The sequence below is a fragment of the Opisthocomus hoazin genome, chromosome 3 (genome assembly GCF_030867145.1).
Source record: "Opisthocomus hoazin isolate bOpiHoa1 chromosome 3, bOpiHoa1.hap1, whole genome shotgun sequence".
In the NCBI taxonomy this organism is placed as follows: domain Eukaryota; kingdom Metazoa; phylum Chordata; class Aves; order Opisthocomiformes; family Opisthocomidae; genus Opisthocomus; species Opisthocomus hoazin.
In genome coordinates, this window is record NC_134416.1 from 32,159,611 (window position 1) to 32,182,773 (window position 23,163).

The following is a 23,163-nucleotide window of genomic DNA, read 5'->3' on the forward strand; positions in this document are numbered from 1 at the left end:
ACATGTAGTCATTATGCAAAGAGTAGAGTTGCCACTTTTGAGAGCAGGTTCTGGCATACATGCACAATTCCAGGAAAAGGTTTAGTGTTTTTGACTGCTAACAAGCACTTCAGCTTCAGCAAAAGGATGCTACCTCTGAAATTAGTGGGTCATAAGCCCCTAAGTCTCCATCCTTGGAGACACTCAAATACCATTTGGGCATGGTCCTGGTCAACCTGCTATAGGTGGCCCTGCTTGAGCAGAAGGGTTGGGCCAGATGACCCCCAGAAATGCCTTCCAACCTCAGCCATCCTGTGATTCTGTAAGGCATTTCCTCTCAGCTTGCTTCAGCAGCTTTAAGCCACAGTGTGTTGGATCTATAATTCTGATTTAAAGGTGTAACCTCCCTTGCATTGTTTAGGGGACATGTGTAGCACTCAGGCCTGCGGGTGACAAAGAGTCAGAAAAGTATTCAGACCACTCAGCATGAAGAACTTGAATTAGTCAGCATAGTCGCTGTAAGAAGAGACAAGTACCTTCATAGCTCCATTCAGAAAAGCTGAACTTAGAACAAATGACCCATGGCAAAGGAACATTTTGGTTTTCTGTTCTGATTTTGTCTTTTTTTTTTTTTAGCAGGGGTGGGGTGTTTTAAACAGGGAAGCTTTTCAAAGGGGGAGATTTGACAGAGTTTTCTAAAGAAGGCTTCATTCCCAGGTCACAGATTTCAAGATCCCAGGAGTTTCAGAATCTAGCCTGCCCAACTGCTATCTTATAAATCACAAAGTGATCCCTGAAGGGGTAGGAAACTCGCAATGAATTGCCTTAAAAACTAGGACCAGAACCCAATGAGATGAAAGAACAGAGAGTGGCTTTTCTCACAACAGCCAGCAGTCTGAAGAGGAGGGCAGGTCCTTGTCATGTTGTTTGGATCCTGTGTATTTAGAACAGACTTCTATTTAGGTATCTATTGCATATGTGTTCATGAAAACTCAAGAAATCAGCTAGCAAGGATCCAGCAATGGAAGTTAGTGGAAGATATTTTCTGCTCAGCAGTACTTCTGTTGAAAAAAATCTTCCACTAAAATCATTCATATGATATGATATGATACTGTGAGGCTAAAAACCAAATGCTGGGGACACGGTTTTGAAGGGTTTGGTCTACTGGGAGAAACGGATTGGACAGATGCTCTGCATGAAGATGAAGCATCTTGCTTTTGGGCTGTCACATCTGGGCAACGTTTAAGCAACTGGTTTGGAGAAGCCCACTCCTTCAGTATGATTCTGTGCAAAATGCTTGTGAGAGGATCTTTTATTATGCAGTCAACTTTGATGGTAATTTGTAGTGATTGCTCAAAACTAACACTTCCATCTGCTGTCTATCATAGAGCTACTTAGAGAAAAATCTCCTAACATATCCATATAGGTTTGCATTCATCCTCAGTGTCATTAAAACCAATTCCCAATATTCTATATGTTTAGTAACTATGTTTGATATGCAATGATGCAGATTAGTGACTCCTTTCCTGAATTAAAATAACAGCATAGAAGCAAAAATATAAGTATAGATTTATTAGAGAAGTTATCTAAAATACAATATCGTTTTCCTCTTTAAATTAGAGCATATATTACTTCAATGAAAAGATATTTTGTATTATTTCTATGGTAATAACAACCTTTAAAGATAATACTTAATTTAGGACAATTTTAATTAAAAAATCCAGTACTACCATTAAGACATATTCAAGGTTGTTGATGACATGGGTAAAAATGTAAATGGTCTCAAAAATATTTACATGTCAGTTTCTTAAAATCTAAGAAGTCTAATTCTCAATATTCATTTTGCATTACTTTCTCAAAATACTTTTTTTTCCTAAATCATTCTGTATTCCTGTGCTTTTCACAAAGCTTCAAGTTATCATTTGTTATGTGTACTATCACACCAGTGGATGAGGTTTCTTCGAATGGCTTATTTTGCTATTACCATATCCTCTCCCAAGTAGCCAACATACTGTTACACCAAAGCGTCAGTCACAGTAATAGTCACCAAAATGCACACAGCCACCGCCCCCCATGCCTCCCCCAACCCCACACCTTAAGAACCCTTTCCTATATGGCCAAGAGCCTTTCACGTTTCATTAGCTGGCATTTTAGATGCAGAGCGAAAGAAAGAATGGATCTGGGAGACGAGATGTTGCCAGGGCACACACGGCAAAGGTTTGATTTGTGCTTAGCAAAAGGGCCTCCTCACAAACACAGCAACTTCTAACACACTCCGTGCTGAGGTTACTTGAAGGAAGCTCTGATTTCTCTGCCCTTCAAAGGCTGACATGGGCGCCAGTTGTCCACCATATGGCACATGGGCTCGTTCTCAGCGTTGAAGCAAAGGCCACGGAGCTTGCACATCTGTGGAAAAAGGCACAAACATCCTCAAAATGCACGCTCTTCTTTCAGCAGGACTATTTGAATTCTACACCTTCGGCCTGAGCCAGAGGTCCAGCTCAAGGTTTCACCAGCAATAATGGTCTAGAGATGGCATCACCACCCATGCGTCTCTGCACTTCACCCACACCATTTCCTGCCCCTGACACAGGCTCTCCTGTCCACAAAATATCCTAGCAAGTACAGCTAAAAGCACAGAAAACAAGGATGCAGGCACACATTTTCTGAACTGTGTGCACAAAGATTTGTTTGTCCTTGATCCCTATCTGAATTGAAATCCTTTCAGAATCCTCTGCAAGTTGTATGTTTTGGGCTCTTTCGAAGGTTGGACTTTTTTAATCCAGTTGAAATGCTGAAAAAAAAAAAAGATCTTACCCTTGGGTCAAATGAAAGCAGCCAAATTCATTCAAGATGTGTTTATTTTCCAGTACTGTGAGCGGGAATACTGTTCCACATCCATAGGAGCATACTGTAAAATCTTAGTGTTTGTTCCTGAAGTAAAATTTGTCTGACGTAATAAAAGCACCTTTATGTCTAAGTGGGCATCTTCAAAACTAGTAAAAAGACTGTGCCAAAATAACAACCCACCCTAAATATGATCTCACACAGACAGTTGGAACTGCTGACAGAAATATGTAGGTGGCATGCAGGATTTCACACAAGTCAGGCTCCAGGCTAGGCTGTCCCTCAGTCAAGGAGGAAGGCCCCCAGCAGCGAGCAGCCCAGGAAAGGACTTTACCTTCAGGACTGACTGAACAAAGTCCAGAGCTCAACCTCTGCCAGGAGCTGCTGTGCCACTGCAGCAAATGATAACAGGCTCGTTACACCCTGCTGCAATATCCAGCTTTTATCTATATTTGGAAAACCAATTCAACTTAAACCCCATGTCAATACTCTGCTTTATGGTTTCTTGATCAGTTTTGGAACGAAAAGGCAAGCTGCCACACACACTGTTTTGATCTCAAATCCATCTTTGAAATGTTGACAGTAATACAGAGGGGTGTGTGTGGGAGAAACAAGCGGTGTCTTTTACCACCTGTAGGTGGTTAAAGCAGGTGTAGTAGGAAAAACATTTTGGTGAATGTGCTCCTGCCCTATAACAAAACTGTATTTGCAAACCTTGCATTATCAATAGCAATACCAGTAGTTTAGAGCTAGTAAACAGTGTCAGCTCTAATGCTCCCTTGCAGTTTATCAATGGTAATCATTGCCATAATTATTATTTCCAATAGTTCTTCCTTGTAGTTTATTCTGTCTTCTATTACATTCTGTCTCACCACAGTTCAGTTGCCCTTTTTTCACATCAGCTGAATAAAATCCCTAGAATTAGGTGTATATTGTTAGCATGTCTGCCATTGATAAAAGGGATTTAAGAGTTTGAAGGGTAAACTAAAGCCCTTCAGGGCTGGTTTATATTTACAGGCTCTAGGTTCTATTTATATCTCCCAAGAACACAGACGCGAAGCTGCAGATGGAACCTTGCCTCTATGCAATTTCATTAATGGATGGTGCAGAAAGCTAGGGCCAGGAGTGACTTAATCTGCACGAGCTCCCTCCTACTAGCAAGACGCTATCCTCCTCAAGCTGCTCAACAGAATAAAGGTCTTTTTCAGGCAGCAGACTTCTGGAATCTGTAAGTTTTGCCTCTTCCAAACAACACAGTTTTGTTAGGATTGTCACAGTTCTGCGTGGGATTTCCCAGTCTGTTCTGCACTGAGTAGAACTTGTAAAATGAGCTCTGTGTCCTGGACATGCTGGAAGATCAACAAACCATCTACAGATCTACGGTGTGAGACTGCAGAAGCAGAATACATGCTCTTCAGATGCTTGGTAAACCTGGTATTTTCAGGGCAACAGACAGGAGATTTGTACACATACAGCAAGCCTGCTGATGCTCACAATACATGCTAGACTAACTCTGCATGTGTCCTTTCATACATGCTACAAATTTCCCAGATTTTTACCACATGGAAGCTCTAACCATGTATCTGGAAAGCCTAATTAAAATTCTAAAACACCCCAAATTTTCCCTGGACTGTCCAAATGGAGAACAGCCTTTAATTTCACAGCAAACTCTACTTCCACACGTAGAGGCAGAGTCCTGCCAGAAGAGGATAACCACTTCAGATATATATTTTTGACATGTGATACTAGCTAATACCCTGCATGGCTCTGCAGTAACATAAACTGCCACTTCAAAGATCACCAGGATAGCTGAACTGAAGCAATCAATATGACTCCAGCACATATCTACTGGCACCATCCATTGGAGACCTACCTGCTCAGGGCTGATAGTGATGGGCTCCTTCAGAACGTGCCAGATCACACATTCGAGCAGCGGAGGGGTGGTCAGTGAGCCGAGGTACGTCCAATAGTCTCTGCACCCAGGAAGCAGTCCAGTGGGGTCAAAGTTTGTGAAGGAAGCTTGCTTTCCCTACAATAAAGAAAGCAGATGGTCTAGCATCAGCGGAGAGGCCGCGTACACATGCTGGGCTTACAGTAAAGTCTCCTATGCAAAGCTCCACATTTGGAGAAAGACAGAAATGGAGTTTAACATGAACTGTTGAGTGCCTCCTACAGTACATTTGGGATTAAAGACTTTCAGCAATATATTTCTCCTGTTAAGACTTTCATGACATTCTCATTTCAAATGTTGAATCTATGTTCCCTTGCTCCCAGAGATATGATCTGACCTTGCTTGAAGGGACAATGAGATTTCAGATGCCACGTACCCTCATTGCACTGGAAATACAGAACCTGGGAGACCTGTTGGAGAGTCCATTGCAGTAAATGGCAACATCCATTTACCTCAAAGGAAGCCTGATGACAAACATGACAATGTAGTCTCATTCTTCACCTTTCCTGTCCACATTTCTCATTGGCACAGGCCTTTATACATACATACGAAGGTATCTAATTACTCAGTAAGCACTTTTAGTGTCTCATTACTCAGCTTATTAAGATCACACACATGCTTCACACAATACTCAAAACAACGAAAGGTTTTTTTTCCTAGAGCTATACACCCTGATCAAACTTCTTCTCTAGACTGCCTCTAGAAATAGCCAAGAGCAGCATGCCCTCTTGGAGGAAGGAAATCTACCCCACAGATGCAGAGATGAGGGGAAGTGCCTTTTGCACCTGACACCACTGACTGGAAAGGGCACCTAGAAGAGCAGTTTAGATTAGGAAGATGAATCCTACCCTATAGGTTTAAATGCTGTTAGAAGACAGAGAAATGTAGTCAGAGATACAAATTGATCGCTGTTTTTAGTATTCCCTGCCCTCTACCACAACTTCAGTTGCATGTCTTTCGCATTTAGGATTACAGGAGCACCAGTGCTGACAGCAGGAAGGTTTGTTTTACTTTTGTACATGCAGCAGGCTGTGAACAAGTAAAAAATCCATTGTCTGAAGAAGACTACAGAGCACAGCTGTGATTGGTGCCAATCAACACAGACAGCAAATATTACCTTGGTTTTAATGCAGCCCAGAGCATCCACAATTTTCTGTATTTCAGGCTTGGCATTTCCTACCTGTAACACAAATCATACAAAAAGAAAATAACCATACATTCTCATGATACCTTTAGTTTGCTGTTAAGAGTTCTCAAGGAAACATTTTCCCTGCACCATTTCCTTACATAACAAGAGTATTACAGCAAAAGTGACTAGAACTGTCTCTGTAAAATCATGCCAGTTGACGGCACAAATGGGTCAGCCAAAGGCACTGGACAGAATAAAATTATCTTCATTTACAGTGTGTAGATTTATTTTCGGACTTGAGCTGTTCTGTTTTCACAGAAGTCACCCTCCTAATAAAACACAGTGAGGCCAGGACAGAGTCCACACTGCTGGGGCACAGTCACCTTCTCCAACTAGCTGTGAAGACAATTCAACTATGACAAAATGCTCTGGATGTTTAACAATGACAGGAAAATGAAACTAGGTGTTATTTAAGCTGGTCCTACTGCAGCTTCACACACACACATAACTTTGTCAATTATACACATCACCTTTCACTGATAAGACTTACGGCAGTGTCACTGTCATGATGAAAGCAAGTGTGCTGCTATAGGGCTGCCTCAGCAATGGTCGGTAGTCATCCTCCACGGCTGGTGTACAATTTTTATATGTAGAGAAAACCAAGAATTTGGAGCGCCATCTACTTTGCTGCGGGTTTAGGCAGTATAGCATAATGCTGCCTTATTCTGTATTTTAGGCTCTTAGTGAACACACTGGACTCATCCAAATAATACAAAAGAAAAATTTTAACTAACCTTGATGAAGACGCCTACCACAGTCAAGCCATCAGGATGCTTCACAGCTTCAGCAAATGTACCATATTTTACATTCCAGTGAACAATATGGAGCTAGGAGCAAGAAAACAAGAACCACTATGAAGATCATATTCCATCCACAATATTTTACAAATGAGGATGCAGGGAAGTAATTTATTAAACATTAAGAGCAGATGGTGTTTTACTGCTGAGATTTAAGAACTTCTGTGTACAGTTAAGTATTTGTTGAATCCTTCATCTACTTTGAAGTTTCATTTATGAAAAGAGATTTCTGTCATGCATTTTATTGTGCTTCTCGCTCTTATTCCCAGATGAGTTTTAAATGCAAACTGTGGCTGTATCGTTCTACTTTTAGCCTGATGAAACTCCTGTTGTCTTCAGCATGAGTTTTTCCTGCATGCAGACTGCAGGATTTTGATGTAGTATTTTAATGTTATATATCCTGCAGTTATTATCAACCCTGAAATACATGATTGTCAGTGTTAGGAGAAGCAGAGAAGATGGTTTAACTACAGATCTGACCTGCAGTAAAGAGAGCTTTCAAAAAAAACCAGTCCTGTCCTTTCTGGAAAGCCTTTAAGAACATGAAATGAATCTCCAGGTCACATTAGCCAGGATGTTGCTTTCTTTTTCATTCCCAAGTTGTTTCTAATTTAAGTTCATCTGGCTGTTTCCCTACATCTGCAAGTCAAGTTGAGCAAGTACTTATGGGACTGTGAACAGACGGGAGGCAACGGCAAGTTTCTCAGATAAGACAAAAGCTACTTCTACCTCATGAAAGTGTGGGGCCATTGAATTTGTGGGGCCATTTCTTTTATCCATCAATGAAAATCACAGGTACGTTCAGTCAATGTGTATTTATAAAAGGGTTAAAAAAGTCTGTCACAGCATCCAGAGGTACAGAGGACAAGAAAAGGTGGGATGCAAGGCACTGAAGTAATTTCATTTCTGTACTGAGACTGTAATACAGAGTCTTAAGTGGTCCAAGGGACATGTGGAGTCTTAAGGCTATTACATAGAATGCCTGCAAGGTCTCACTTTGCTACCTGCCTTCTTCACAGCTCCCCTTACTTCTTTGCTACCAAAAGATGAAAGAGTCTGCCCCAAAATTATTCTGTTGCTTATATGCATGTTTCTGATGTTAAGAACTGAAGCCAGGAAAAGGGGATGTGTGTGTACAGAGGTGCTGCAATTCCATTTCTTCATAAATTTCAAGGGTCATCAAGAAAGCAGGGGAAAACCAGGGATAATTAAAGTGGGGTTTTCTGCTTCTGTAGTCTCTTTGACATGAAGTAGCTCAGAAAAAAATTATTACAAGAGTCCTTCAATTCTAATCTCTGCTCTTGAAAGGAGTAGGTCTCGTGGTGGCATTGTACCAAAATATTCTACAGTAACCTTCACAGTCTCTTGCCCTATGAAGATCTGTAGAGAAGCTGCTGCTGTGGTGGAATAGAAAAAACAATAAATACTCATTATACACAAAAGGCTGGAGAAGGTAAAGCATGTCCTACCTCTGCATCATACTTCACACCATCCACGGTGTGCTCAGACCCTTGGCCCTCACAGGATCCCCAGTGAATGTGAAGCTGTACCAGCCTGTAGACTCCATCCAGCGCTCCTCCTTGCAGCACTGCAAAGCAAAGAGCCTCTATTAGCATCTCCTGTAACATTTGTTATTGAGTCTCACTTCAGACTGGAACGTCCGTCTCAAGTCTCCCAAGTGAATTTCAGTTCATTGCTCTGCATGCTGCCATGCTACTCCAGATCATCTTCAATGGTACATTGCTGCAATATGCCAAAATCAATAATAAACATATAAAAACATAAGTGAGTTCACAGTGAGCGTCTCATCAGCAATTTAACAGGCATGCTAATATTACAGGTGACGAGGAGAGAGCTAATGATGTAACTTTTCTGTCACCAAATACATAAAAAAGACCAAGAAAAAGAACAGCCTTTGTAAGAGGCCCATATAGAGTTACTCTACAGAAGCACATTTGAAGACCAAATCATCTTTCACTTACTAATGCACTCTGTCCCTTCATTTTAGATACTTTATCCATTTAGGCCTTAATCCTGCAAACCCTGTGGCAGACTGGATTGAGCAAAATGCTTTTGGTTCCAAATTAAACCTAAACACTTGTTAGCCATGGGCTGAAGCAAGGTAAAGCGCCAGGCACAGTGCAAGGCATCGCAAAGACTTGAATTCAAATCTCTTGTCCCTCCCATCCTTTACTCCTCAAGCATGAGTTTCAAAAATGGTGGTGAAAATGTCGACGCCTGCAGTGGCATATTTTTTTAAAATACAGATAGGGAATGAGGCATTTACTTATGCTCTCCATTATCTGACACTAATGCTGCTATGGGACTGCTGTAAGCAGAGTGCCCAGCCACACTTTCAATTATGCAGGAGTGAGTTCCCCTGAGTTCCCTTCTTCTGCTTGTTGGTTTTAACCTTGTACTTAAACTGTGACCAACCACCATTACGATATGCAGGATCAAGCCCTATTACTGCAAAATGCTCAAGGCACAGACAATGTCTCCTCTGGTGCAGTATAAAGCACAGAACAATAACAAATAGTTCTATTAAATAGACCTATTTATCCAAGTTATTAGAGCAAGGTTTCACACTGGTTTGCGGTTTAGGGTTTCATTTTTTTTTTGCTAAGTGTTTTAAATTCACAATTAAATCTTTAATAATAATTAAATTGTTAATATTTAAAAATGAAAGATTTTTAAATGCAATTTCAAGTGTTATACATCTTTGAGATCAATTTCTCTCTATTTATATATAAATATATATACACAATAAAGTGACAGAAGAGTGTTGACATCAAATATTACATGTGTGCTCTGTGTATGTGACACAAACAAAATGGTTCTGTAAAGTAAAGACGCTTTCCTCCCAGTCTGCAATTAGTCTAGACACTAATCACAACACGTGCGTGTGTGAAAATATACATCAAATGCAGATAGGAAAAGGTCATTGTCTGTTCAGGTTTGAATAATACTTATTACATGCAAGCACTGACAACAACAGTCATGGATGCTTGGCAATGGAGTGAGAAGAATTTGACTAAAAAAAGGAATACGTGAAAACTAAATATATGTATAAAACACATTAGCTTCCATGGGTGTGCCTTACACATGCAAAATTTGGGTTCAGTGGACAAATTCAGCATTTGCCTGGGACTCCTTCTTCAGTAAATATATTTAGAAGTCTCCCAACACGTATTTCTATTTGAAAAATGTGACTGTATGTTCCACTGCAGTCTTTGTAATTTCTGATACTGTGGCCAACACTGAACAGCCAACAGACCAAGCCTTGCCCTACCTATTGCCAAGCTATGTGATACAAAGAAGAATGGCTACTTAAAGTAATTAAATAGGAACGTATCTTATTCTACTTTCATGTTTCTGCACGTGCTAGTTGCCAAGAAGCATAAATGTTTCAAGCACAGGACTACAAACTAGAATATTTTTTTCAGAATGGCGACTGTGAACGTGCAGTAGTTCCTTTCAAAAATGAAGTAATTGGTTGCTATGTCTTTACAGATGCAAAATCATTTAATCCACACAATATCACATTTCTTTTAAAAATAAGGCCATGGAGTTGCAATACTTCAGTTTCAGTTCCTTTGGCTGATGGACTTGCTGTTCATTGCAGGTGCAAATGGACTGAGGTTCCACCGTTCCTCAACCTCAGAAAGCACTAGCGCAGCACAGGTTAATCTGCCATTATTAATCAATGGAAAGCATGCTGAAAAGCAGAATCATGCAATCTTCTTAAATCCATTTGCAGTGTTATTTCTCTACACAATTTGCTATAGTCTTGTAAAACTCAAAAGATTCAGAAAAATCTCTTCGCAGTTTTTGCTTACTTTTCTCATTTTGTGGTTCTCAAATCCAGCACTAGCTTATTTTGACTCACAGCAGAGCATTTGAAGAAAGTAATAATTAGATTAGTGTAAATGAATACAAATTCAGCAGGCTTAATTACAAAACAGCCCTTCTTGTTCTAGCCTACATTGAGCAGTTATTTTTTTAATACTTCTTAGGCTTTCCAAAGAGGTAAAATTTTAAATTAAACTTAAAAGGCAAAGTAGAAATGTTAGACCTTCATTTTTTTCCAGCACAAGCTTTTAAAACCACAAATAAATGCTACCACCTTTGGCAAAGTAAAAATTCAATGAGAATCAGAGCACCATTCACACTGGGAACTTCCCTGTCCTGCGTGGCAAGAGCATTGATTCAGGCCACGTTGGCGATAGAAGTCCAACCTTTCCATCCCCTTTTTTTGAGGGATGGAGAAATTCTGATCCATATTTGAGCACCTCATCATTAGCTCCCTTCCTTTTGAAATTAGTTATTAGCATACACCATCCTGGAAACACACAGGTAGCTGTGCTCCCTTTTGTGACACAGCACAGCTTCAGGTGCAAGGTGAAGACAGCACCAGCCACCCTGGAAAACACATTCTTTTCTTACGGGTCCATCCTGCTAAGCACAATCTACATCGTAACCTGGTCTCCACAGATGTGTAACGGCCCAAGAGGTAACAGCTTGAAAATGCAACTTTTTTCCTATATCACAGTTATTTGAAATGTTACAGTGAGACAAATTTGGAGCTACTTTGCTTAGATTAAAAAATGTTAACTGTTTTCAACCCTCTACCCTTAACTGGAGAAGTCATACTAGTAACATCCTGTAATTATATTGAACTATTATTAAATGATTTCATAACATTTTCTAAGTTAGGTGAACACAAGCATTAGCAGTGCTAATTTGGAAAGTCAAATAACCACACTAACTGTTCCATTTACGCCTGCGCGACTTCTTGGATAAAGAAGGTGAACTCAGTTTGTCTCCACTACACTTTCTTTGGATATTTGGAAACACGCTGAAATCAAAGGGCATTTTGCTGCATCTGGGACAGCTGTTTACTGAGGCCACACAACTTTTCTATTTAAAGGCAACTCACTGGGTAGTCACCCTTTCCATGTAGAACAGAACAGCATTGTAAAAAATACTGTGGACCACTTCAGGCCTTTCTTCAGGAAGCAGCAGCATCCATGTGTGAATTTTTTGCAGGAACACTGTGGAATTACTGTTATTTAGTTACCTCCTATGGGAGGTTCTCTCTGTACAGAGCAGGAGACTAATAAATCTCCTCAAGGCAATAAACCTGTCAAAGAAATCATCAAAATGGCTAGAATACAAGACGGTTTCAAGAGTTAGAATGAATTCCTTCCTGTTGTACAAATTAGCATGGTACGAAAAACACTAAACTTTGTTACTCTGAGAAAATGCAGAACGAGAAAGTCTTCTTCAGATGGAAATCGCTGACAGCAAAGCTCCTTCCAGTAGCTGAAACAATGGGTTCATTACAGCACAACGATGTTCAGAGCTCCAAACTTAGGAAATTTAGTTCTAATTCAGGTTCCACCAAACAAAAACCAAGCATCAGGACCTTTCCAGCATCTGCCTTTGAGGACAGCCCTCTTGCACACACATTGCTTCGGCATAAAGAAAGCCATTATTTTTGTATCACTCTGCAGTAGATGTGCATGTGTATATGATGTTGTAGGTATGTGTGTATGCAAATATAAGCATAGTGTATACATAAATGTTAATGTTTTGTAAGCTTCTATGTATACACAGACATCTGTATGATAGAAAACAGGCCTTTAAGAGGCAAAGCAGATGAAGCATTACTTGAGAACAAAAAAACATCTTGAGCACCATGCACTATTAATGGCACAAAAAAGGCTCTTACGAGGATGCTCAAGGATTAGCCCTGGGTTCTTATGCAAGGATGGGCTTCCCCGTCTGACACACCGAAGAGTTCAGTTAGGGTGAGCTGTCACTTCTGTGAAACCCAGAGTACAGAGCGTCACATTTGGTGAGATGTTTCCTTCTTTATGTTATCTCTTTCAGACATTCCTCCTAGGACGCTGTATCACGACAAGCAAGAGAGCAAGACAGCACGCAAGAATCTGACTGTGGGGATCATACTTGCAGAAAACATCTGTAAGGGGTTTCACCGAGAGACAAACTACGTAATTGGTATAAGAAAAAAATCCTACTCTGACCTTGCCAGAGGGTTAGCCTGATAAGGCAACAAGGATGTTCCACAGAGACAGACCAGAAAGAAACATCTGCCAAAATGCAGCAGGTCTGCAGATGCGTGTATCGGCAGCAGGTCAGTGATTCGGATTCACCTCAGCTGAACTATTTGATCCAGACTTGGCAGCAGCCAGACAGACTCTGACCTGCTTAAGGATATAACATCATTTAGGTTCCTAATTTTCCTCCCACTCCCTGGGACCAGTGGAGTTTCTCTCATGTAGTCTCTTTAATGGAGATTCTCTGAGCCATGAGGTGCTGTGCTGAGTCCCTGATCAGCCTTCAATCCTCATGTTTCACACTGCATGAGCATGAGCTGACAGTGACTCTGTAAGAACTGAGTTGGAAGCACTCAGATTCTCTTAAAACTAACAACTGGTTTAATTTCCAATGACGACAGCTATAATATTAATCTCAGTGACTGCTTACAGTACTGAAAATTGTGTATTGGGCACAGTGCTCATACTATGTTGAGATCTAATGAAGGATGAACAAACTTCAGATGTGAGCATTGCCTCTAAGTATGCAGCAGTCCCTCATGCCTGTAAGTAAATGAATATATCAGCGGGGAAGAGTAGTCATGGTGACATCTGGCACACAGCTTCATCACATATCAAAAATCAACTTTTCCAAGCAGCCCTAGCTGACAACAGCTGACTAGTTTCTCCTGGTTTTCCACTAAAAGTACCTTTAGAGGAACAATTTGGAAGAAGGGAAAGAAACTGCCATGATTCTTAAACACACAACCCATGTCAAAAGTGAAGAAGTGCACTTCCGGGCTCTGTAAAGAAATGAAGGCCTGAAACATGCAGGACTGATCTCAAGCCCTCTCACCTTCCTTTCCAGTTTCTGGAAGCACCAGAGCTATGCGCAAGTCACCTGCTCATGTAAGCTTTGCAGCTTCTGCTGATCCCAGTCCACTAGAGGAAGGACTTCATGATCACACACCCTCCAGGCCCTCTCACTTTCTAGTCAAGCAGAGCACAAAAGTAGTCTGACACATGGGCAGGTGTCAGAATAGTATAAGCTATCAGCAATCAGTCCCTTGATTCATGATTCAGAAGGGTCAGCACATTGCATAGGCTATACTATTGTGGACCTTCAGTCCATAGTTGTATACTGATAATATTCTTATGGCATAGCTAATGTTACATCTTCGGTGCTGAGAAGCCTAAAAATAGCCCAGTGGCAGTGACTCGGATTTAGAACTGTGCCTTAAGGACAGCAGAGCTGTGTGTTTCTTCCTCAGTTTACCTGCTGAGGCAGAAGCGAAGGAGAAGAGCAACAGTGGCACAACTTTCTGAGTAACTCACTGCCAAACAAGCAGTGCTAATGCACTGGCTACTGAATAACAAATCTAACAAAATAAATTGGTTTGTTTACAGCAAGTCATAATTCAAGACAGTTGAAGCTTCCTCATTAATATTTGAAATTATAGGAAGAATTGAGTAATGTATTTGATTACAACTACTGAAAGTCTCCCAAGGGGTGCTAGCTAGTTCCAAGGTCAATACAGTACTTTTATTTCCCCAGGCCTTCTCATAATTTTAAAGTTCTATTACCACTGAATATCTGCAAAAGCGTCAGATTTACTTGGGACTCTGTCTTGGATTTCAGTGTTCTCTCTAGCTTAGCAGCAATGAAGGAAAAGGAAATGATTAAGAGACTCCTCCACCAGCAGAAATTATCAGTACATTTAGTAATGTCTCTAGAGCCTTTACACCATAGCTGCAGTTCACTTCTGCCAGGTTCTACAGCTAAAATATGATATTTTAACATTCTTGTTATGTAGTAAGTTAATCGCTGATTGACTTCTTCCTTTCATAAGCTCATCATACACATGGTCAGAGAGTACAGAATACAGTGCCTACTGCTGTGAGAATTTTGCACTCGAATCTCAGGTTTTAGGTGAATTCTTGAAAGTTTTCTGGGAAACTTACATAAAGAACACATTGTAAGTACGTTACAAAAATCTTCTTTCAGGCTCTTGAGGCTTTCTTGAGCAGAGTCACTTCCTGTGGTTTTACAGCTCTGAGAAGTTGCTGTTCATGTGTCTCAAAGTAAATGAAACAATACACTTGTCCTTACAGCAGACTATAACATACAGTGTTTAATATGATAAAATAAGTACCCTTAATGAGACACTCCTCTGCTATGAAGTTCCTGAAAATAAAGTGCATTGTTATAATTCAACTGTTATCAGCACCATATGCTTCACTCACACATGGAATATGTAGGATACAAGAGTGGATGAACCTGAATTTGGAGTTTTATGCCCAGTGACACTTATCATAATGAATTTTTGCTTTTATTTAAAGATGAATGCCTACAAACACTTGAACTTTCACCATTATTAAAAGACAGTGGACATGAGAACCAAGTAAGCAACTGCAAGAACTGAAGGAGAAGAGAAACTAAGCAACAACTGGAAAAGGAAGTTCACTGTTTGCTTCCTACATACATGTCCAAGAAAACATTCCAAAAGACTGCAAGGAAACAAGACAGAAGGCATCCTTTTATCTAAGAGAAAATAATGGAATTCCAGCAAGCAAAAAAATCTTCGTAAACATGGCAATGCTGATTTGTGAATTTTCTTTCTGTACACATTTTCTACCAACTAGCAACTGTGGAATATGAAGGGGATTCACCTTGGGAATTGACCGAGCCTTTAAAGTGTCTTCTGGAATGTAACAGCTGTCATGTAGCCCAAGAACTTCAAAGGCTGTACTATAAGAACTAAAATAGAAGATCTGGGGGTAATTGCTTAGGAAGAGGGTTTTTCTAAGCACCCTTAGTAACTGCTAAGCATATCTAATAAAATTAACAAGTCAGGTTCTAAAGCTATCACAAAGATTTTAACATAATTTCTCTGTTAAAATACCATTGCAAGAGAAAACTGTATAGGTCATAGGCATAATTACAACCTGAATCACGAGTTACGTCTATAAAGCTCGACCTACTAGCAAAAGTATCTTCTAAGAGCAGAGAATAAAGCATTTTCTTCTGTGAAGATACGTTAGTTGCATAAATTGCACATAGATTATTTTTGTTTAAAAAGTTAAACTTATTTTACATCCTTACTACGATAAAGAATATAGATAGGATAACATATTGAGAAATCCTATTTTTTTCAGATTTTTAGTTTTTCATCGATATGAACAGAAGCTTTATACTACATATTCTGGTATGTACATGCATAATGTAACAAATATACATTTGAGAGGAAGAGTGTTTTATTTGAGGGAAAAATATTTTACATCAAAATTTTTAATATTCTGATATCTACATGACGTTACTTGTCATCAACAGTATTTACATTACATATTTTCCAAATCAAAGAAACAAGTAACAACTACTTCCAGAGCTTTATCCAAACATGTTTTTTAGTAAAACTAGATAAGAAAGCTGTACTATTACTGCCTATATTTTTTATTTCAAGAACTCATTTTGCATACCCTGAAGAGCAGGATTCAAACAGACATTAATACCCAGAACTGCTGTTCAATTTACTTCAGTGCCATTAGTTATGAGCCTGAAGATTCTCAATGAATGGATCTACTTCTTTGTATGCAATTACTCACGTCTTGAAGATAGTTCACAAACAACAATCTTATTACTTCATTTTCTGCCTACTACCCCAGGTAATTCATTACTGCATACGGGACAGCTCATAAGAGCAAGCAATACAGCCTTTGAGAAGTATTTAAAGGACTTTATTCCACTGTCTTCTGTAAAACATACCAGCACATCACAATCTCACATCGTTTCTCCTTGTGACTGCTGCGTGATGTCTAACCAAGAATTTGGTACGCGCATTACGCAGTCTCAAATTCAGAAACAGGAGTGAATCAAGCACGGCCAAGTCAAAGACAGCTCTATTTTGTGTAAGGAAAGTAGGTTACCTAGTTAACTGCATACAAATGAAGCCATTAACTGTGTTGCCAGGTAGATTCTGTGCACTGTAATTTTCAATAGCAAGAGTGATACTGAAGGATCCACCTTACCTGGCTTCACAGAGATCCATTGAATGATTTTTTCCTAAAGAATAATCAGTTTCTGATTCACTAATAGAGCTACTGAGAATATTTCTACTTGTATCTCCTATCCTCCCACTCTGAAAGCTGTGTCACTGCGTATCTGTCAGAGGATCCCCGTCACAGATGTTCTGGTTCTGCACCGACTTTTCTCATAAAAAGCATTCTTCCTACAGACATTTCTTTAGATTATTATACCTTCCTGTCATTTCTTCCTCCCAAGTTACCAAATACAACCTAATTTTCACAGTCTTTCTAAACTTACACACACAAAGTGAACACATAATAGTTTTGCTATACTCTGAAGACCTGAACACGTTTCCTTCGGGCTCAGCGAGAGCAGGATGACAGCGAGAGCAGACTCGCAGGTATCTGGTGAAAACATAATCCCTTTTTTTGTGCACTGAATCATCTACCTTCTTTCTCATGACACCGTTAAAATGGACATTCAGCTCCTTTAGCTCCTCAGTGCTTCAGAAAAATAAAAGAAGAATATCTTATTCCTTTTTCTAAACTATACAAATACTAATGTGGATACTCTGTGTAAATTATACACGGACCTGTGTGTACTTATAAGACTGTGAACACTTATAGTTGACCACTTAATATTGTTCAGTACAAAGACTGTAATTAAAACACAAAACCAAGTTCTTAATGCAATGCTGAATGTCTGGTATGCCGTTATATTACATTACCTGCAAACACCCCCACACACACATTTTCAGTAGGCACAGATCATTTGTTTTCAGCACCATTCCCTAAATTACATTGCCAATGAAATGCTTAGGAAAAATAGGGCACTTGCTCAAGCAAGTTACATCAGGCAGTGCCTAGAGAAGGCAGTGACTTACAATGGGATTGTTTTTGCTGCCTGAATTAAAAATAGAGGCACATCCATTGTAGCAGAGTGACGATTTCCGCAAATCCAGCCAGCAGAAAAACTGCAATTAAAACCAACCTACAAATCCCTCGTTGCAACTGCGGCTTGGATTCCGTCTGTCCATCAGTGCGGCCACTCCTTTCAGCAAAGACTGCTGAAAGGTTTGCAGGGTTCCGTGCTTGATTTCACCGTACAGCACGGTGAGCAGCAAGATGCTGTGGAACCAGTGCCCGCTAGCAAACTTTGCAGGAACGTGTCAGATATATTATTTTTATCTAGAAAGCCCAGCATCAAGAAATGTCAGAGATAACGCTTGTTTAAATTACAGAAGAACAAGGAGGTATTTTCTCATCATTCCTCTGTTTCTGTGCTAACCTGGGAGCATATTGGCTTCAGAAATATGAAATAATATTTTGATAACCAACAAAACTATTTCCAAACTATTTCTACTTCAAGTTATTAACTGTAATCCTTTGTTATTTTAAGGCCAGCTTCTTCCCATTATGTGTTTTGCCTCTTCTTTTAACCATTTGGTCAGCAGCTTGTGATGGACCTTGCCTAAAGCCGTTCTTGCTAAATAATCTTTTTTTCTCCTCTCCACAGATGAGCTCTTCCCCAAATCCTTACGATTTAAACAAACATAAAGCAATTTGCTTCTGCTGAGCTTTGAGCAGGGGAGTTCTAAACTGCTCAGACAGACTAGCAGGATACTGAGCTCCTGTTAGGAGAAGACCAAGCCTGAAGGAGCCACACGGGATGCTGAATCCCAAGGGCTGAATCCTGACCTCACTGAAGCCAAAACACTTTGGTATTTTTTTATCTTTCGAAAACCTGCGGGCTCAGCGGACGTTTCAGCAGCAGTTTCTCCCACCCCCCACCCCGCACACAAAGACCAGGTCTCACCCGACTTGTCAGAAGAATCATCAAACTCCACGTTGAAGGAGTGCCCGTTGTTGACGATGTTTCTGGCCGTGCTGGCATTGTAGCTGAAGCTGAGGGGCTTCAGAGTGGGGTCGTACTTGGCGCTCTTGGTGCTGATGGCAACGGGGGACTGGCGCTCTCCGTTGGCATTGGGGAAGTGCTCGTGCCAGTGAGCGGGTCCTGCAAGACAGCGTGAAGCGGCTCAGCGGGACGGGGCGCGAAGCTCGGGGGGACACGAAGGACACAAGCAAAGCTCGGGGGGGACACACGAAGGACCACCCTCACTCCAGAAACCGGGGTGCTCCAACCCCAGCCTCCAGCAACGAGCCGTCTGTGCGGGCTGCCGGCACCGGCACCACAGCTCAGGGGAAACCCCCCCACCACCACCACCCCGGGGACCACGACCCGGCGGTCCCCGAGCCCCGGGGCGGGGGTTTCCCCGGGCCAGGCTCCCCGCTCCCTCAGCCCCGGCACCGAAGCAAAGGAACGGCAGCGGGAAAGCAGGAGATGCTCCCGCCGCACCGCGCGGCGCAGGTCGCACCTCAAGGTTAAAAAAAAAAAAAATAAATAAATAAAATAAGAAAGAGGAAAGGAGAAAAAAAAAAAGCAAGCAAAAAGCGCCAGAGAGCTCATTCCCCCGGTGCGGGGCGCAGCGGGCAGGTGCGGGCGCTGCTCCCGGGGACCCACGGCAGGTGCCCCGCACCGCGCCCTCACCGTCGTGGCTGCCGTATCCCCAGTGGTGGGACATGGTGCGCGGCCCGGCTCTCCCCGCCGAGGCTGTCGCAGCGCCGTGGCCCCGGCGCCGCTCTCAGGGGCTTTTATAGGCTCCCGCCAACTCCATGCCCTTCTCCGCGGCCGGAGGAAGGGAAGGGGTGGGGAGCGCGGGCGGGGGCGGAGGGAGGCTCCGCGGGGGGCGGGGAGAGCGCTCCCTCACGACCCGCGATCCGCCGCGGCCGCGGAGCTGCCCCCCCCCCACCCCCCGCACTGCGCACCTGCGGAGCGCTGGGGGGCGCCGTGACCTTGCGAGGCGCGGGCAGCGCGGCGGGAGCCGGCGGGCGGGCGCGCGCGTCCATGAGCGCGCGTGCGTACGTGCGTGCACGCGCGTCCGCGGGGGAAGGGCGCTGCGGGCCCCCGCCGCTCCCTGCCTCGGTGGGGGGGGGGGGGTGGTCTGTAGGTGCCGGGCTTTGGAGGGGATGGGGGGGCGGGGAGGCGGGCGCGCTCCTGGGGAGCGGGGCCGCCAGCGCTTACCGCTTCGCCGTGCGCTGTTCCCGGCCGCTTTCGGGGGTGGCCGTACGCTCGCACTCCCGCCCCGGCCTTGAGGAAACGGCCCGAGCGCGGCCCGGGGAGGGCAAACGGAGCGGTGCGCGCTCTCGATGGTTCTCCGCTGCTGCGCGCGCGGGTGTCGTGACGGGGGATGGGGGATGGGGGGACGGGGGCTGTCCGGAGCGCGGCGTCCCCGTTCCGGGCGGCTGAGCGGGGCCGCGCGTCCCCGTCCCTGCGCACGCGGGGCCGCTCGCGCCCGGGCGGGTTCCCGTGTGCCCCTTCCCGGAGGGCTCTCTGCGCCCTCTCGCTGTTCGCACGGCGCGGGTGCTGCTGCGAGCGGCGACAGAAACCGGCCGGGAGATTGCTGATGGACATCAGCGGCGTTTCTCGGGCCTCCTCGCCTACAAGCAGCGACCGCTCACCGCGTGTTCCCCGCCAGCACGGCCCCTGCGCGCCGGGAGGCGGCTTAGCGAGCGCGGAGTGGAAGCGCGGAGGCGAAGCCGGGCGCAGGGAAGTTGCTGGGAAGCGGCTGGGGGGTGCGCGATGTGGGCAGCACATGGAAACGCGCACGGTAGACTTGGGAATTCCGTGCTCGCTCACTATCGATACTTTCCAGAAATCCCTTTAAATCTGCTGGTTGTGCTGTCCGGGTGCATTGACAGCCCCATGAACAGACGTGTAAGCAAAGCCCTATAGGTAAGAATCCTTGAAGAACAAAGCAGAAAACATCCCTGTGTGTGGTAGGAAGGAGTAAGATTTCTGTACGCTTCAGAAGGCTTCCTGCCATTTGATCTTACTGTAAAAAAACCCAATTCAGCCCGATTCCTCTGCACTCTCCCATGTCAAGTTTCCGCTGACGTCAGAGGCAGTAGGACCACGCGAAGGACAAGTACGGGACCGAGCACGACACGGTGTCTGGCGCGGTAGGCTTCCTCAGAGATCTGTCTGGAGTCCTTACCAGCAAAATGAAGCAGGAAAAAGTCAGCAGCACCACCAAGAGACTGGGACTTCAATTGCATGAATCTTTATTTTATCACATTATTTCTATACATAGGTATGTGATACATGCTAAGCACACACAGACAGACATCCGTAAACAGAACATCCGCTGTTCCTGAAATCAAATACCCATTTGCTTCTGGTAATTCAGCAGTTAGTATTTGCAGGCTTGGGCCCAGGCCAAGAAGCTGCTGTTGAGAGCCTGGCGTTGACTTGGGATCATGGGTTCCAGCCTCCTTCCTTTCTGTCTCCTGCCTGCGTCAGACTCCTTGAACTCAAGACTACGATTTCAGTGCCCCAAAGCACGCCATGAGCTGGTGTTGAGAAGCTGGACACTGGACATCGCACAGTCCAGACGATACTGCACACTGGCGAAGCTGCGTAGCAGTGACCAAAAACAAGGCGCCCTGGCAACAGCAGAAGGACGTAATGCCCATCGGCATGGTACCTGCAGCAGCTGAAGCATCTCGCGTAAATCCACACTATGCTCTGTAAACCTGCCCCTCTCTGCCGCAGTTCTGCTGAAGTCGGTGGAATGACGCATACCAGTAAGGCCTACTTGCGTGTACAGAATGTGTAGGAGCAGTTCCTAAAGCAAATGTTCACAAATACTGTGGCGACAGAAGCATTATAAATACATTTCAAGCAATACAAATACAGGGAACAGATTAGGTAATTAATGTAGCCATTTGATTACTCATGACTGACATTAACAATTTGGGTAGAAAAGATGCCAGTGTAATCTTGTCTCTCATTTCTGTCATTACTGGTAGCACATACTGTGGGGGTTTTTAGAAACCAAGAAAACCAGATACCTTTCTTCATTTGTCCTCTCTTTCTTAGTTAGATAGTACCTGAATATGTTAAAAAAATATGTCGTTCTAGATTTGATGGTACTTGTGAACCATACTCATGCACATAAATAGAAGCAGCATCAATAGTTTCAGTAAGTGCAAGCTGTTCACTCAGACATCTCCACACTCTCTGTGGTACTTGTTCCTGGGCAAAGGATAGCGCAAAGCCTGTACATCACTTAGACCCCATGTGATTCCTGCTTTGAAAGTTTATGTGTCATGGCACGCTTGTTGATTCTGTGCACAGGAGGGAAAGCACTCTATCTGTGTATGATTTATGAAGTTTCCTGAAATATATTTTTATGATCATTATTATTTGTGAAGCACCGCAAATGTCAGAACAGAGGGCAAAAAGGCACAGATACTTGCATCTCGAAGGTTTTTTCTCCTTAGTAGTCAATTGCCAACTACTTTGAGTATTCTGGCTGAAGGAGTAGTGACATGTCAAACACGCACGAACCTGCGTGACAGTTTCAGCAGAAGTGCATGCAACGGTCATGTTGTAAATCCATCTTTTAATAATCATGATAGATTTTCAACTCTGAAAATCTATTTGCAGTCGTATTTTTACATCTTATCTTCATCTGTGTTTCTGTTCAGTGCTGAGCAAGATCCAGAAGAACCCTGCATCACTCTGATTCATTCTAGCTATTCTGTGAAAGTTAAATGCAATTATGAGAATAAAAATAATTTTTGGTCCTTCAGTGAGGTTAGAGCCCTTCCTTGTGTTACAAAAATGATGCTTTGCTACTAATTTCTAATGAGAAAATAATACAAGTGTTAACAATGCAAGCTTCGTGATGTATCAGTTCGGCAGAAAAAGCCTGCCTGCTCTCTGTATCAGCCATTGCTGATACAGGATGCTTTGAAATACACATTTCGATACACTTTGAAATATACCAGTTTTAAGTAATATCTGGTATGAGAAAATGAACAAGCTTGACTACACAAATAAATTCAGTTTCTAGGCTAAAGCTATCTGTTACAATTCAGTGAAATTACAACCACATGTTAGAGCACTATGCAGTGTAAATCTAATGTCAACAAGAGCAATTTAGTCTTTGTTTTAGTTAAGTTCCACAACTTTAGAGAAATATTTGTGTGCACACCTTCTCATTCCACGCTAATGTGTTGGTTTACCAACTGTATTACGTGATGTTGTGAAATGTCTCACAGACTGGCCTTTACTTGCCTGGTCTTTACAGCTCCAGATGCTATTTCCCTGCTTATGTGCTAGTGTGCCTTCCTCTTTACACATGAATGTGTCAGTGGTCATCACCCTGACTTTTCACCTATGTACCTTTTTGCAAAAATACACTGCATTCATCTTGCAAGCTGCCTTCTTGTGGCTTCTGCAGTTGGCGT

The 23,163-nt window shown here is 42.8% G+C and overlaps 1 protein-coding gene across 1 annotated transcript; it reads right to left on the reverse strand.

Moving 5' to 3' along the window:
* Positions 1–1,536: 1,536 nt before the first annotated feature.
* LOC104339442 (carbonic anhydrase 2) lies at positions 1,537–19,604 on the reverse strand. Its single transcript, XM_075415910.1, has 7 exons — positions 19,397–19,604; positions 18,665–18,862; positions 8,233–8,351; positions 6,701–6,793; positions 5,895–5,957; positions 4,700–4,855; positions 1,537–2,385 (listed from the first exon to the last, which is right to left on the reverse strand). Exons 1-7 carry the CDS (start codon positions 19,428–19,430, stop codon positions 2,266–2,268), a joined length of 783 nt encoding a protein of 260 aa, XP_075272025.1. The 5' UTR covers positions 19,431–19,604; the 3' UTR covers positions 1,537–2,265.
* Between the last annotated feature and the right edge of the window lie 3,559 nt (positions 19,605–23,163).

Coding starts and splice junctions, on each gene's coding strand:
- LOC104339442 (XM_075415910.1), bottom strand. CDS start 19,430: ATGTCCCACCACTGGGGATACGGCAGCCACGACG. Junction 6,794..8,232: donor GTGTGAAGTATGATGCAGAG/GTAGGACATGCT, acceptor TCTTGCTCCTAG/CTCCATATTGTTCACTGGAA. Junction 4,856..5,894: donor TGGGCTGCATTAAAACCAAG/GTAATATTTGCT, acceptor TCTTTATTGTAG/GGAAAGCAAGCTTCCTTCAC.